At 28.3% G+C, this 15,331-nt stretch overlaps 1 protein-coding gene across 1 annotated transcript; it reads right to left on the reverse strand.

Annotated features, from left to right (window-relative positions):
- Nucleotides 1-4,680: 4,680 nt before the first annotated feature.
- Nucleotides 4,681-15,114, reverse strand: LOC111297671 (uncharacterized). Its single transcript, XM_089740914.1, has 6 exons — nt 14,571-15,114; nt 14,079-14,137; nt 11,177-11,539; nt 10,699-10,842; nt 5,172-7,025; nt 4,681-5,036 (listed from the first exon to the last, which is right to left on the reverse strand). Exons 1-6 carry the CDS (start codon nt 14,990-14,992, stop codon nt 4,681-4,683), a joined length of 3,198 nt encoding a protein of 1,065 aa, XP_089597040.1. The 5' UTR covers nt 14,993-15,114.
- Nucleotides 15,115-15,331: the final 217 nt, after the last annotated feature.

Here is a 15,331-nt window from a genome sequence, read left to right on the forward strand (position 1 = left end):
CCTATGAAGTATTCTCAACCTAAATAAACACAAACCCAAACCCTTGTTCACCCTTTCAACATAACCAAACACATACTCATATGCTCTCATACATCATATCTATGTGGATCCTCTCAGTCTCCTCTAGTCCACTCACAAACAAACATGCACACCCATAAGACGTAGAGCCCCAGTACTCCTATAGGGTGTCTATCCCACAAAACCCTATAACTCCTTTACATCTTTTTCTCATACCTAACCCTGTAGAGACTTCACCTATTTATAACCATACAAACTTGCCTATTAAGAATCTCTCTCCTCTTAAATTTTCTCCTGTAAGTCAAACTTGCCTATTAAGAATCCATTTCCTTTTAGAATTCTTCTCTTGCAAGTTAAACTTACCTATTAAGAATCCTCTTTCTCTTAGAATTCTTCTTTTGCAAGTCTTCTTGTCCATCAAGTAATATCTGACAAATCTCAAACAAATCTCTTATGGGATTTGAGTCATTATTCCTAACAATCTCCACTTTGACTCAAATTTTATCAATCATCTGTCTTAATGCTAGACATGATTGGCTTCATCTGCAATGGAAGTCTTACACTCATCTTCTCTTGTGTGTCTTCATGCTTCATGCAAACCGATCCTTCAATCCTCAAAACACAAACTCAAACTTTTTTCTTGAATCATGCTCATTTAAGCTTACCTCTTCCCATGTCTCAAACCATGTTCTTCCCACATCTTGAACCTTCAGCTCTTCCCACGTCTTGAACCTTTGACTCTTTTCACATTTCGAACCTTCAGCTCTGATATCATTTATTATGCTAAAAGCTTCCAATCCAATCACACCAGCTAAAGCAAAATCAAACAATAAATCAAATATACAAGAGACAATAATTTAACGTGGTTCGATCAAACTGATCTACATCCATGGATGAGAAACAAGATTCACTAGTTATAGAGAATTACAAACTTACATCAAATCATCAACCTCACTCAACAATCAATACTCATAAGACACTTTTAATCTCCTCTAGTCCTATGAAGTATTTTCAACCTAAATAAACACAATTTTTTTTTAAAGATAATCAAATAATTAAGGATAAAATCAAGATAAATAGTATAATAACAAGAATAAAATAAATAAGGATAAAAAGACTACAAAAAAAAAAATCTAAAATTTAAAATTCAATAATTAGATTCCAAACTAGTCGGAGTTTAACTAATTTGGGTCTTGGACAAAATAAAATATTTATCTCAAGGAAAATTACTCGTAATAGAATACAAACCTAAGCTTTATAAGAGAAATATTCAAATCTTTTCAACTCAACCAATTTTTGTCTCTCACATTGTCTGAAAATCTCAATTCTTCCTTTATGGCTAGCCTCAGATCAATTGTCGATGGCTCAATTTCCCCTCGTTTCCCCTTCTTTTCTATTCTTTTTCTCCTTTTTTTTTCTTCTTTTTTTTTTTTCCTTTTTCATATTTTTTTGATAATAAGTACATTTTACCACCACCACCCCCAACAAGATGGCTTAATCGATAAGTACAACTAGCCAGCCATCTTTTTCCGCTTCTGAGATTATCATTGTAGCGACTAAAATTCTCACTCTCCTTTGAGCTTACTCACTCAAGAGAAAGGTAACGCTAATTATGAGGTTTCTTTATTACCTTATTTTGGGTTGATTTTTAGGTTTTGATTTATGTGAAATTATTGATATATTTACAGTGAAAAAAGAACAAAACTAAAATCTTCAAAATGTAAATTCTCAAACTAAACCACAAACAAAGGCTTTGAATATTGGTAAAGTTGTTCTAAGTTTGATATATTTTTTATCAAATTTTTTGGGTTTGATATTAGATTTAAAGAAATATTGAATTTCAAAGGTTTGGATTAGTTATGCATTTGATATTTTTTATTTAGGATTTAGGCTTGTAAACTGAGCGTAGCCATGCTAGTTTTTTTCCAACTTCAAGTGCAATTTTAAGTTTCAAACACCTACCAAATAATTTCTCCTTTAGGAGAATAGCCCTCGATCCAAGCAATCCCAATTGAGCCCGTTTTAGACAATAAAGTCCAAATATATTGGATGATACGGACTTTGTTCAAACTGAAAAGATCTTTAAATATACTTTAGATTTTATGGAAATATGACAAGTTTTCTAAAAAAAATTGATTCGTTTTTTTTTTTTTCTTTCAAAATTTATTTTCAAAGCATTAGTTAATAAAATATAAGTTTATTTCAAAAGTTTATTTTCAAATAATTAACTAAATAAAATATGAAAAAACTGGAATTAATATATATAATTTGTATAACTTTTATTTTCCTACCTATTTTTAATCAAACTCAATAGTTAATAGGATATCAAAAGTTTTTTTGAATAAAATTTATTTATTTATTTTTTAAACGTTGTTTCAAATCATTAATTAAAAAGTACAAAAATTTCACATTATTTTCAAATCATTAATTTTATGCTTTTTCCTCTCCCTATCATTTATGAAAACAAAAAAAAAAAGATATTTTCATGAAAAAATTTTATTTTAAACCAAATGACGACATTGACATTTTTCCTTTCAAAGGTTTGTTTTCAATTTATTAAATAATTCTATAGAAAACTAATAATTGACAAATGAAAACAGGAGGAAATTTATAGAAAAATGATTAGTAATTGTTGTGCACCAAAACATTTTAGCAAAAAATGTCTTTGGACTATTTAACTTCAAATCAAGAGTTCAAGTATATCAAGAAAAAAAACTAATTCTTCTAAAATGAGAAAAAATTGACAACTTTCTGAATACAAAAATATAAACAATTATATCATATGTTCTTACTTGAGTTACTTGTATTTTAGCTACTCACCATTTATTGAATAAAAATTTTTGACACCTTCATAGAATAAAGTAACAGGAAAACCATTGGCATCAAGTTAAATAAACTTTGCATCGTTTGTTTTCAAAATATGATTCAATAAAACTATGGATTCCAAAATAAAACATATCACTCTAATGTTCCTCCATTAGAAAATAAAACTAAAAAATCATTGCAAGAAAAATTATCGCATTTCTCAAGAAGAAACACCACACCGCTTTTGGCCATGATTTCATGAACTTTCTTAGACATTCCACGCCATTGGAAGGTGAACTTCCAATTCACAAACACACCATAAATCTCTCACTCAAGCTTTATGCAATCACAAAAAGAGAAGAAACAGCACAATCTATTTCACGCTGAATTCATAAGTTACATGCTGCAATAAAGTTACAAAACTTTCATCAGTTCCCATTTTTTATTATTTATTATTTTTTTTTTTTTTTGGACAAGAAGCTTGCGTTCATATTTTGAAAATCAATTTCTAACAATAATCAAGTGCAAGAAAAAAAGATGAACTTCAAGAAGCTTGCACCTACCTCTATTATTATTCTTTTTCATCATACTTATTAAATTGGTTTGTGAATAAGAGAAAAAAAATGCCCAAACTGATAATTGATAAATTAATAACATCATATCATATAAAAATAAGAGACAATAATTTGTAAACTTAGATGAGTAGGTATAAATGATGATTGACTAACTCTAAACATTTCAAAAGCTTAAAATTATAAATCTATAGAAACTGAATCAATAGAAATTCAATAATGGCTTATGCGATTAATAACATCTATTTTATCAAAGCAAATAATTAATAAATTGATATTCACTTTTAGGTAAAGTCATTTCATACTTTTATCTTTAAAATTGTTTAATTTCAATAAATATATATGTTATATAGTAAATTCTTAAATTAATATTATTTTAATTATGTAAATATGTGTTCAATACTAACAATATTGTAATTAAAATCTATGTTAAATAGCAACTAATATAGTTAATTTATCAAAATAAATAAAACATATTTTGCAGATTAAGCAAAAAAAAAAAAAAAGCTATATATTTCAGTGTTCAACAAACAAAATAAAATAGCTTGTTGTTATTATTATCCTTGAAATAAAAAAGAGTTGTAACAAAAAGGTATTCCTAATCGATGATTATATTAATAAATAACGTAAGTAAATAAAAATTAATTTAACTTATTGGCTCTCTTCATTTTAATTTATGTTATGGTTAATTATATAAAAATTATAATCTATATATATGTTACTTCTAATCATACATAACATATATAAATTAATTATATGTATTGAGAAATAATATGAATTTAATAAAAGAAATATAAAAGAAAACACAAATATACAAAATGAGCCTAACTTCCTATACATGTAACCACACATCCAGGTGAAAAGGTTATTTATTAATCAAGAAAATCCTTTTTATATGTTTACAACTACCATGCTTCCTTACTTAGACATAGAAGTTATTGAAATTCACCGGCTATGCAAATCTCATAATTATTTAAACTCTTTTAATGATTTAATGCAATTAAAACTCTAGTTTCACTGTAAAATTTAAAATGTTATTAAGAAAAAATTACTTTAATAAAGAGTTCAAAGTTAATAAATAAATATATAGATAAAAATTCAAAAGTGGTGAAAGTACCTTGATTATTGAACCCAAATACGTATTATGGTAGTAGTAACCTTAGCCTGCAAAAAAATATATATATAAAGCTTAACGGAATACCTTCTTAAAAAAATTAGATAAATATAAACTATGTACTTTTATATAAGCTTAAACTATATATAATTGCATTTCTTACCATATTAATTAATCCTGCGTAATGTTGTTTAGATATTCTCTTTTGATATTCTTCAGCATGGATACAACATTCTTCATATCTAATCTATCTTCAGGTAATTCAGTTGAACAATCTAAAGCTAATCTCATAATAGATGATATACAATTTGCTTTAATAACAAAATATTCATCTATTTCTTGCACTAAACTAGAATCTATTACACCAATTATCTCATTTGATAATGACCTTTTCACCCAATGCTTTATATTCATTTCTCCAACGAAAATTTCATCTGTGGGCTTCTTTCTTGTGAAAGTCTCTATTAATAGAATACCATAGCTATAAACATCACTTTTTGTCGAGATAATTCCCATCGATCCGTATTCTGTATTTTAAATATAATTGAGTCATTAAAACGATCTCATGTCATTCAGGCATCATTAATCATCAATAAAATGATAAAATACTAATATCTACTCGTCTTGGAATAGAGAAAAAATTTAAAAAATGAAAAAATCACCTGGTGCCATATAGCCAACAGTAGCTAGTGTCATTGTTTGTTTGATGGAATCTCCTTCTCCCAATAGCTTGGCAATTCCAAAATCTCCCACGTGTGCAACCATGTCCTCATCCAATAAGACATTACTTGGTTTTAGGTCACAATGGATTATAGGAATCGGATGTCCCAAATGGAGGTATTCTAATGCCGATGCAACATCTATCATTATGTTGATTCTTTGTAGGATATCCAATACATAATTGTAAGAATATAACCATTTCTCAAGGCTCCCATTAGGCATGAACTCAAGCACTATGGCTTTGAAATCAATAGTTGAACAACAAGTAATAACCTTGACAAGATTGCGATGAAGGATATTGCTCATCACTTCACATTCAATGTCAAAACTCTTAAATGCTTCATCTATTTGCAAATTGAAAACTTTTATTGCGACTTCTGTTCCATCTGAAAGTATTCCTTTGTATACAGAGCTAAAACTTCCTGAACCAAGTAAGTTATTCCCACTAAATCCACCAGTCCCTTGCAATAGTTGATTATACGAAATTCTTCTCCTTTTCTTGAGAGGAATTAAATCGTTAACCATTGCCAAATTCATATTCCCCCGTTGCCCTTTTTTGTAGACAATTATGACAGCTACAACTATTATTATTGAAGCAAATGTTGGTAAAACATACCTCAAAGCATGAAGAGCGGTCTTCTTGAATTTTGGATGGATTTTATTTTTGCAAGGTGAGACTTGTAGTCTAGGTGAACCACATAGTGCATAATTTTTCATGAATGATTTGGCTGTGAAGTTCAAAAAGGGCCCTCCACTTGGTATTTCTCCTTCCAATCTATTGAAAGACACATTAAAATAATTGAGATCATAAAGTTTTTCCAAAGACTTGGGAATGACTCCAGAGAGATTGTTGTTAGATAAATCCAAGCTTTTCAAACTTATCAAGTGACCCAATGATTTTGGAATAGGGCCTTGTAATCTATTTCTAGAAAGATTCAAAACCTGTAGATCATAGAGACTTCCAATTGTGGACGGAATATCACTTGATAATAAATTCCTTGACAAATTCAAAGAGATAAGTACCTTCAAATTTCCAATGTCAAGTGGAAGTGAGCCGCTAAGATTGTTTGATGAAAAGTCCACTTCTAAGATATCTTTAAGGCTCCAAAAAGTTAAAGGTATTTGCGAATACAATTTGTTGGAGAACAAGTATAGATGTCTCAGAGAAGTCAAATCACACAAACATGTCGGTAAAGGTCCATCAAGCTCATTAGCACCCAATGATAATTCGTACAATCCCACCAAACCACAAAGATCGTGTGGGATAGAGCCTTGTAACTTATTCCCAGAAAGATTCAAAAGTTGGAGATTTTTTAGCCTTCCTATTGTTGTTGGAATAGGTCCAGTCAATTTATTAGAAGAAAGGTCTAACAATATAGCGTTGCTTAAGCTACCAATTTCCATGGGAATGCTGCCTCTAATTTTGCAATCAACGACCAATAATTTTTGAAGTGATGTGGAAAGATTTGAGATAGAAGTTGAAAGAATTCCATTCAATGGGTTGAATGATAGGTCCAAAACTCTTAGATACCTGCAATTTGCCAAGGAATAGAGAAAGCTCCACCCATGAGTTGAAATTTTTGTGGTCAAATCATTCGACGGAAGGTTCAAAATCTCAAGGAACCTCAAATTCCCAAGTGTATTTGGAATAAGGCCATAGAATGAGTTTCTATCTAAATCTAGGACTCTGAGCTTAGAAACATTGGAGATAGAGTCAGGAATATTTCCACTGAGATTATTCTCCCATAAGTAAAGCTGCTCAAGATTTGAAGCAGAGCTCATGTATGGTAATTTACCTAAAATGAGAAAAAATAAGTTTTCAACTTTCCATACAAGAAATAAATTAATTGTTTTGCTTTGTTGTGTTTTTCATGAATCTATGATGCAAGCCGAAGTGAATGCAATGCTTACATATACGAACATGAGTGAGGAGAAACATGAAAAAATTATAAATATGAAACAACTTCAAGTTTTTCTTGTTTGATGATCTGGAATGTATATATAGTTTATAAATATTTTTCATATTTATAATTATAAGAAGGCTCCATGCTTACGTATAATAAAGTAAAAAAGAGGAAAAAGGAAAAGAAAAAGAAAAATGAAGATAGAAGAAAGGTAGGGAGAAAAGAAAATATTATTAAGTTTTCTAGTATATGCTTAAAATGTTTTCCATTTATGTGAGAATTTTATTTCTTTAACTTATCTCAATTGCTTTAATGATAAAAAGATTAAAGAAATTTTGGATGATGAAATTGCTCATTAAAGAAAAAGAAACAAGACAAAAATGAAGCAAATAAAAAATAAAAATATATTTACATTAATTTCTTTGAGAAAGTGTAAATATTTGGAAATAAATTAAAATTTTTATCTATGCCATTTTAGGAAAAAAGACTCAAGAGAAATGATAAAATTTCTTTCATTTTAGACTATATGCATAATAAAAGAGATAAATACAAGGATTCTATTCAAAGATTGTTAAAAGTACATGTACTCTTTTTAGTTTGAAAATCACTTTCTTTCTTCCCTAAGGTTAGATAGAACCTTACGAATGCTCTACCAGAGGAGGTTCGTTTGAGATATGTTGGAGTAATACTGTATACATTTTCCTACTACAATAAAAAATTTAGTAATATGATGACAAAAAATGTGAAACTAATGAAAAAGATTTTAAAATGATGCTTTCGATTACACAATTATTAGAGGGTGAAAAGCCTTGCCTTAGTTCCGATTTAGAGGGTGAAGTAAAGGTAAGTCAAAAATCTCTTGGATGATATGACGGCCACATAAGAACATTACCTTGCGAGAAAAAAATTTGTTACACTGTTTGTTGATGGAATTTTTCCAGGATGTAGTCTCTTTAATCCCAAGCAATGTTTTGTCAGATGTGAGAGGGTTGTTGATTTTTATGTCCCAAAAGATCAAAAGAGAGCCAAAAATGTCTTAGTTGGTTTTGTCCATTATCTTGATCTACGAGATGCATTGAGGGCTATCAAATTTCTAAATGGTTAGCACCTGAGTTATTCCACTCTGTGTTCAAATGGCAAGTTATGATCAAAGGTCTCATGCTAGTTCTAAACCCACCACTCACCACATGGAAAAAGGTGTTAGCTGCATAGAAGACTTTAGAGATGGACGATCTTATGCAGAGGTGGTTCATATGTCTGTCAAATCCACTCAGTTAAAGGATAACATTGTATCAGATGGTCAAAAAGAAAAGGTTTTAAAATCGCTTAACATCCTTGAATACATTACTGAAAATTTAAATTTGGTGGGATTACAACGGAATGCTGTTGGGATAGTTAGATATCCTGATACTACAAATGCCATTGATCAAATCTTGTGAGAGGAAAGTATGTTATTATCTCTGGAACTTGGTCAGGAGTTTCTATTGAGCTTATGAGCAATAGTGATATAGACGCTGAGAAACTTTTCGAAGTTGAAGAAAAATTTCACCTTGTTACTACTATTCGAGCAGGTAAAAGAAGGAAAAAAGGTAAGGCAAAATATTGGACAAGATCCAATCGCAAGTCTCGCCAGATAAAGACACCTCTATCTTCCAATGTTCAAGAGCACTTATCAGGCGAAGATATTCATTCTCGAAATAGAGCTTTTCTAGAAGGATATGATAGTGGTTATGAGGTTAATGTTGGGAGTTTTACGTTTTGCTATTTGTATGCTTTTGGGATATGGAAGTGCCCCTATGTAAAAGGAATCATCGACCATGAAAGTTGTTGTCGATATTTTCTGAAATTGTGATGCTTTGGAGATCAATTAGGGCATCCAGTTTGATGAAAATTTTTTAAAAAGCTGAATGATATGGTAGATGTGATGGCAAAGGTGGGTGGTGATTTTGTTCTGTAAGGGATAGTGGTGTTTGCTCTCATTATTTGTTTAACGACCACGGTGGGGTTTTTTTTTTTTTTTTTCTTTTTTGTTTGGATGTCATGATTTCTTCTTTTTAGGTGGAAGTCTTTCGTTAGAATCGTGCTAGCTGTTTTTTTGTTGTTTCTGGTATGTTTTTAACTATGTTTCTTGGTAAGATTGTTGTATTTCACTGATTTGATCTCTAATATAAATATGACTTAGCAAAAAAAAAAAAATTACACAACTATTGCTTTTTATTTCGTAAAAGAACAGTTAAATTCTCTAATTTGACAACAAAAAAGGGTGAAAGTAGCACTTATTTTTATTGCATATAATAACATAAAAAAGAACATATAATTTAAAATTATTATAATATAATTAATTAATTATAATTTAAAATTATGTGAGATTTATCAAAATTTTATATGTAACCCATAATTTATAAATAAATGATGAGCCCTATATAATATTTTATTATGATTAGCAAATAATTGTAATATTATAGTAAAAAAAAACTATAACTGAAATGCTCCAGATAAAAAAGTTAGATAACTTTAGACAAAATCTATTAATTATACTAAAACAATCCTGTGATAAAAGCATGGTCATTGGGGACAAATTGCAAATTGACACATGGTTGGATGAGTGAAGAATGTTTATCTTTTAATTTTGAATGTTGATTTCTTTTTGGAACGGAGTACAACTACGAAAATCATTAATACTATATTTTAAAACAATGGTTTTTGTTAATATTTTTTTTTTGAAATTGATTTTTGTTAAATATAATTAATCATAGGTTTGTTCCACAATTACCATACAAACTTTACTCATTTGTGTTAAAAGAATGGGTTGAGTAAAAAATAATATAGGCTAAGTAAACGTATGAGCCTTAATTTTTGTATTAAAAGAGTGGACTTAATATATAATGTTATATTAATTTTAATCTAATTTTTAATTTCCATATTTAAATTTATTATTTATATGTAATATAATAGTGCTCAAATTAAAATTACCTTTTCCATTCAATAAAAATTTTATATTTTAGAAGATTTAAATTAAATATTTTATCATAATATTACATCCTGTTAATAAAAAATAAAATTATATTAATTTTAATAAAACATTACACGTTGTTAATAAATAGTAAATTTAGAAAAACTAGAAAATGAATTGACTTAATGTTATTAGCTAATAAAAGAAAATTACGAAATGGATCAGTTCCAATTTAATGAAACTTTAAATTGGTGTTAAAAGAAAAATATTTAATGAATCCTAGTTAGGGGCATGATTCCATCATAAAATGTATTTTAAAAAAATTAAAAATATTTTCCAAAAGATGAAAATTTCGATTTTTAGGTTTGGTTTGCAAATTCTTTTGAGTCTTTGTTTTGCTTTTCCCTAATTTAATTGGAAACAGTATTTGATTTTAATAAGATAAAAAAGGTTTGAAAAAACATTTCTCAAGCCTTTCAATGACACTTTATTTGTTTAACAGTTTTCATAATTTTATGATTATTTATTTTATAATCCTAAACTAAACTTTTTTTGAAACTAAAGTAAATAATTTTAAATATAAAAGTAATGAAATGTTTATGATGAAATTACCTGATAGACGATTGTTTTCAAGACTAATTACTTTCAAAGAAGAAATGTTGAAGATGGAATGTGGAATCAACTCACTTAACCGCATAGATGATGCACCTAATTGCTCCAATGAAATAAGATTCCCAATCTCCCATGGAATTTCACCTACAAAGGAACAACAACTTAGTATTATAAAACTATCCACTTTCTAAACATTCTAATAATATTGAGGTTATTTAAAATGCAATAAAGGTCAATTACACAATAAATTCTTAATTTCTTTGATGTTTAAAATATGAAGGAATAATTAATTTTTTTCAATACCAAAAGTTTTAATCAAAATGAGAAAAGCAAAAAAGAAAATCAAAATGTGACCATTTTTGTGTTGGCCATTCTATTAATTTTTATTTTTTAGTTATTTCTTTTTATTCTTTTTTTTAATATGAATAGTAAAAAAATCAATTAATTGAAATCTAAATAATCATATGCAAAAGCTTACCTTCTATATCATTATCACCTAGATATATCTCTTCAAGTTTGGTTAAATTTCCTATACTTCTTGGAATGAATCCACTGAACCGATTAAAAGATAATGATAAATTTTGAAGATTGCTGCAGTCACCAATATTTGATGGAATACGATCAGAAAATTCATTGTAGGATATATGAAGCACCTCAAGTTTAGAAAGAGAGTAACATATATTATCTGGAATACTGCCAGAGAGATTATTGCTATTGAGGTAAATTGCTTTCAATGAAGTGAGGTTAAAGATGGAAGCTGGTATTGGACCAACTAGCCTCATATTTCCGACAGAAAATATCTCCAAGCTTAGAAGATTTCCAACTTCCCAAGGGATTTCACCTGTGAACATGAAAAACAATTTGCAAGAGCTCGATCAAGTAGCAGAAATTATCTTTTCTTGGCATTAAGATTCATAATGAAACCATTTCCTCCAAATTTTATGATATTATTGATTAAGTTAATTAATTTGCTTGATATTTTTATTATTAGACTTTTAGTTTCTATTATTTTTTGGGTAAAATATACCAATCATGTATAATTTTTGTGCAATATTTCATTTAATGTATAATTTTAAAACGTCCTTTTTAGATCCATAACCTTACAAAAGTATATTCAACCCAAAAATCAGATTGGTTTACCCTTGTTGCCATGCGAACATTCAAATGGATATCTTGTGGCACTGAGATGGTAAATTTCGTCCTATTTAAAACAATTTTAAGAGATTGTAGATTCAAAAATTGAGTTTTAATGAAAATGAAATATTATATACACAAAAATCATGAATATATGATGTAATTTACTCTATTTTAGGTTTTTTTTTAAACTTTTTTCTATTACTTCTTGCAAAAACAAAAACAAATAGGAATAAAATATATATATTATGATCAAACAGAGCCTAAATAATAAAATGTCCAAGAGATATTTTTTGGTTTATAAAATTACTTATCCCATTTGGATTATTTCCGTTGAACCAAATTGGAACCTAAGTTCTTACAACTATCACTAGAAAATCCCACCACAACTAGACAATCAAGCCTAATCTTCATCACAAGATTTATCTCGTTTACAATATTTACGTCCTTGGTTGTAACTGCTTTTTTGTTGTGTTGTGTTCTTCTCTCATTTTGTAATTTCCTAAAATTCTTAATATTGTATCCTTCGTTATCCTTTTTTAGATGAAATTTGTAAAATTTTTCACTAGAAACGATTAAATAAAAGCTAAAATTTAAAATCAAAATCGATATATTGAAAAATCTTGTTATATAAATTAAGTGTGTAAAATTTGAAAAAAATTAATAAATTTTGATATATACATTTTAGATAGATTTTTTTTGTGCGAAAATGTTGATAAAATTTTCACCGTTGAATCAGCATCGATCAAATTTGAATTATAAACAACATTTTTAATAATCTTATATTATTGATTTTTACACGGAACTCTAGTTTGAATTTTTTATTAAAGTGTCTATTAAATCATTTTAAAAAAAAACTTCATAAACTTTATCTAAATAACTTCATGTAAGTTTTCTTCTTGAATAAATTTCTTTGCCTTTCAAAAAAATAAATTTTTTGAAGCCTGGTCTTAGGCTTAGTCATTAATTCAAAAAGTTTAGTTCTGTACAAAAGTAAGTAATATTCTTGAATAATTAATTAAAAGATATTTTAATTTCTGTTAATAGTTTAATATATGATTCTACTTTTATATAGAATAATAATAGATTACATTTTGAATGCTTATTTTGTTTTACTTTTTTTCTCAATTTTAATTTAATTAGTTGGATACCACATATTGTCTCGGATTAAAATTTTTTTATTTTGTCATCCTTGTTCATTGATTTTTTTTAAAAGTGTTACCTAATTTTAAACAAAGAAAAAAAAGATAAAAGATAAAAAAATCCAAATGAGAGTGACACATGGACATATAAATTAGCTTCTTATTCTCACTATATATTTTATAAAAAATAATTTTTTTATTTTATTTTGTTACGTGTGAAACCCACTTAATATCAAGCTTTCAATACAAAACCAGTGAATACATTTATATAATTAAATCGGTAATAATATATATATTTATATATATATATATGTATATCGTAGCATGGCTTGATGCAAATTATAATAAATTTGATTATGACATGTCCCTTATTTCTATAAAAAAAATTCAACTCAAATTTATTCGATATTAATTTTTTACAAAATCTCCTACGTCAAATTGAGACGGGTAAAAATATATTAGATATTAATTATTTTGTAATTCTTATCAATAAAAGAAAAAAAACCAAACATGTGACGTGACGTGTCCTTGATATTAGGTAGTTCCCACATAAAAATTAAATCTATAAAAAAATATAAATTAAAATTTTGGAAAAAAATAAAATGGTAAAAATGACAAAGAGGAAAAAAATTCTCAATACAAAGTGGGTCTAAAATTTTAAATTTTTCAAAAATAGTTATTAAATATTTTAAAAATAAAAAAAATAAAGAAAAACAAAAAAAAGGGGAAATTTTAATCTTTCAAAAAAATAATTATTGCATATTTAAAAAAATTTTAAAAAAAGGAAAAAAAAAAAAAGAGGAGTACCACATGACACCTCTAGGATGGTCAAGTTTTGTTCAAAATAACCAAAATTAATTATATAAACAGATAGATATGTTTAGTTTTTCCTATTTTCTTTTGTGTGCATTGTTAGAGTCTTGGTCAACGTAAAGCTATATTCAGTAGCATAACTTAGGGAGTTTTAGTTTGAACAATATTTCACTATATAATTAGTTCAACAAAATTAGTGACAAATTAAATATTTTGCGTTTACAATTTAATAACGAATTGTTTTGATAAAAGAAAATTATCGAAGGCAAAAAATAAAATAAAAAATCTTACCTTCCAAATTATTTCCACCCAAGTATAGCACTTTGAGCCTCGTTAAATTTCCAATACTCCTTGGAATGCTGCCACCGAATCTATTGAAGTCTAATGTTAAATTTTTGAAGACACCTGCATTCATCTATACTTGATGGAATTTGACCAGAAAACTCATTTGAGGCCAAGTAAAGTGCCTCAAGATTGGGAAGATGACGACATATATCTTCAGGTAAACTGCCAGATAGACTGTTAGATGTAAGAGAAATCATTTGCAAGGAGGAAATGTTATAAATAATTGAAGGGACAGAACCAGAAAGTTGGTTAAATGCCAGACGAAGTATCCTTAGATTTATAAGATTACTTATCTCGGGTGGAATGTGTCCTTGAACGAGATTCTGCCTCAAGTCCAAGATTTCCAAGTTGGACATTTTAGCTAGTGATTGAGGGATTGTGCCTGTTAAATTGTTGCTCCAGAGGCTCAAATATAAAACTTTATTTAATCCCCCAAACCATGAGGGAATTTCCCCACTAAGAAAATTGAAGCTTAATTCTATGAGTTTCAGACGACTTAATTGCCCCAACTCTGTCGGTAAATGGCCATGAAAATTGTTGTGGCTCAAATTAAGAGATACTAAGAATGAGAGATTTCCCAAATGTGGTGGGACAGTTCCTGTAAGATTCATGTTGGGAAGATTCAAAGAGTTGACTCTCCTATGCTTAGAAGCGCAAGAGACACCAACCCAATTGCAAACAGAGGTAGTGGTAGTCCAGTTATTGGCTAAGATGTTATGAGGATCAATGATTCGGTGCTTAAATTCGAGAAGAGCATGTTGGTCTGTGGTGAGGTTCCTCACAATCATGGCGTAACTAATCATCAAACAATGAATGAACATTAAAGCTGATGAAAGAAAATGGAATTTTCTCATGTTCATGGCTATGGGAATTGATTAAAATGCAGGATGGTTTGAGGAAGTCTGCTCAAAATAATACTTAAATATAGAATCAACTAGTCAACATGACTGAGACTTCGACAGGAAGGTCGTTGGATGGTCTTCGTCTTCACAATAAATAAACGAGTGAAGCTTTTTATTTTGAAATTAATTTATCTTGTAGCATATACATTTTTTTTCTATCTCTTTCTTTCTTCTTATTCCTTGTCTTGTGCACTTTATTAGGGCCCATGACTCCACGTGTTACGCGAGAGTGTTGCAAAATAGTAATGCTGCATCTCTCTTCTTGGAGAAAATATAGTAATCTATGTTATTTTTAAA

This window comes from Durio zibethinus, chromosome 12, assembly GCF_047325235.1.
Source record: "Durio zibethinus cultivar Kanyao isolate XHJ-2024 chromosome 12, ASM4732523v1, whole genome shotgun sequence".
Classification (NCBI taxonomy): domain Eukaryota; kingdom Viridiplantae; phylum Streptophyta; class Magnoliopsida; order Malvales; family Malvaceae; genus Durio; species Durio zibethinus.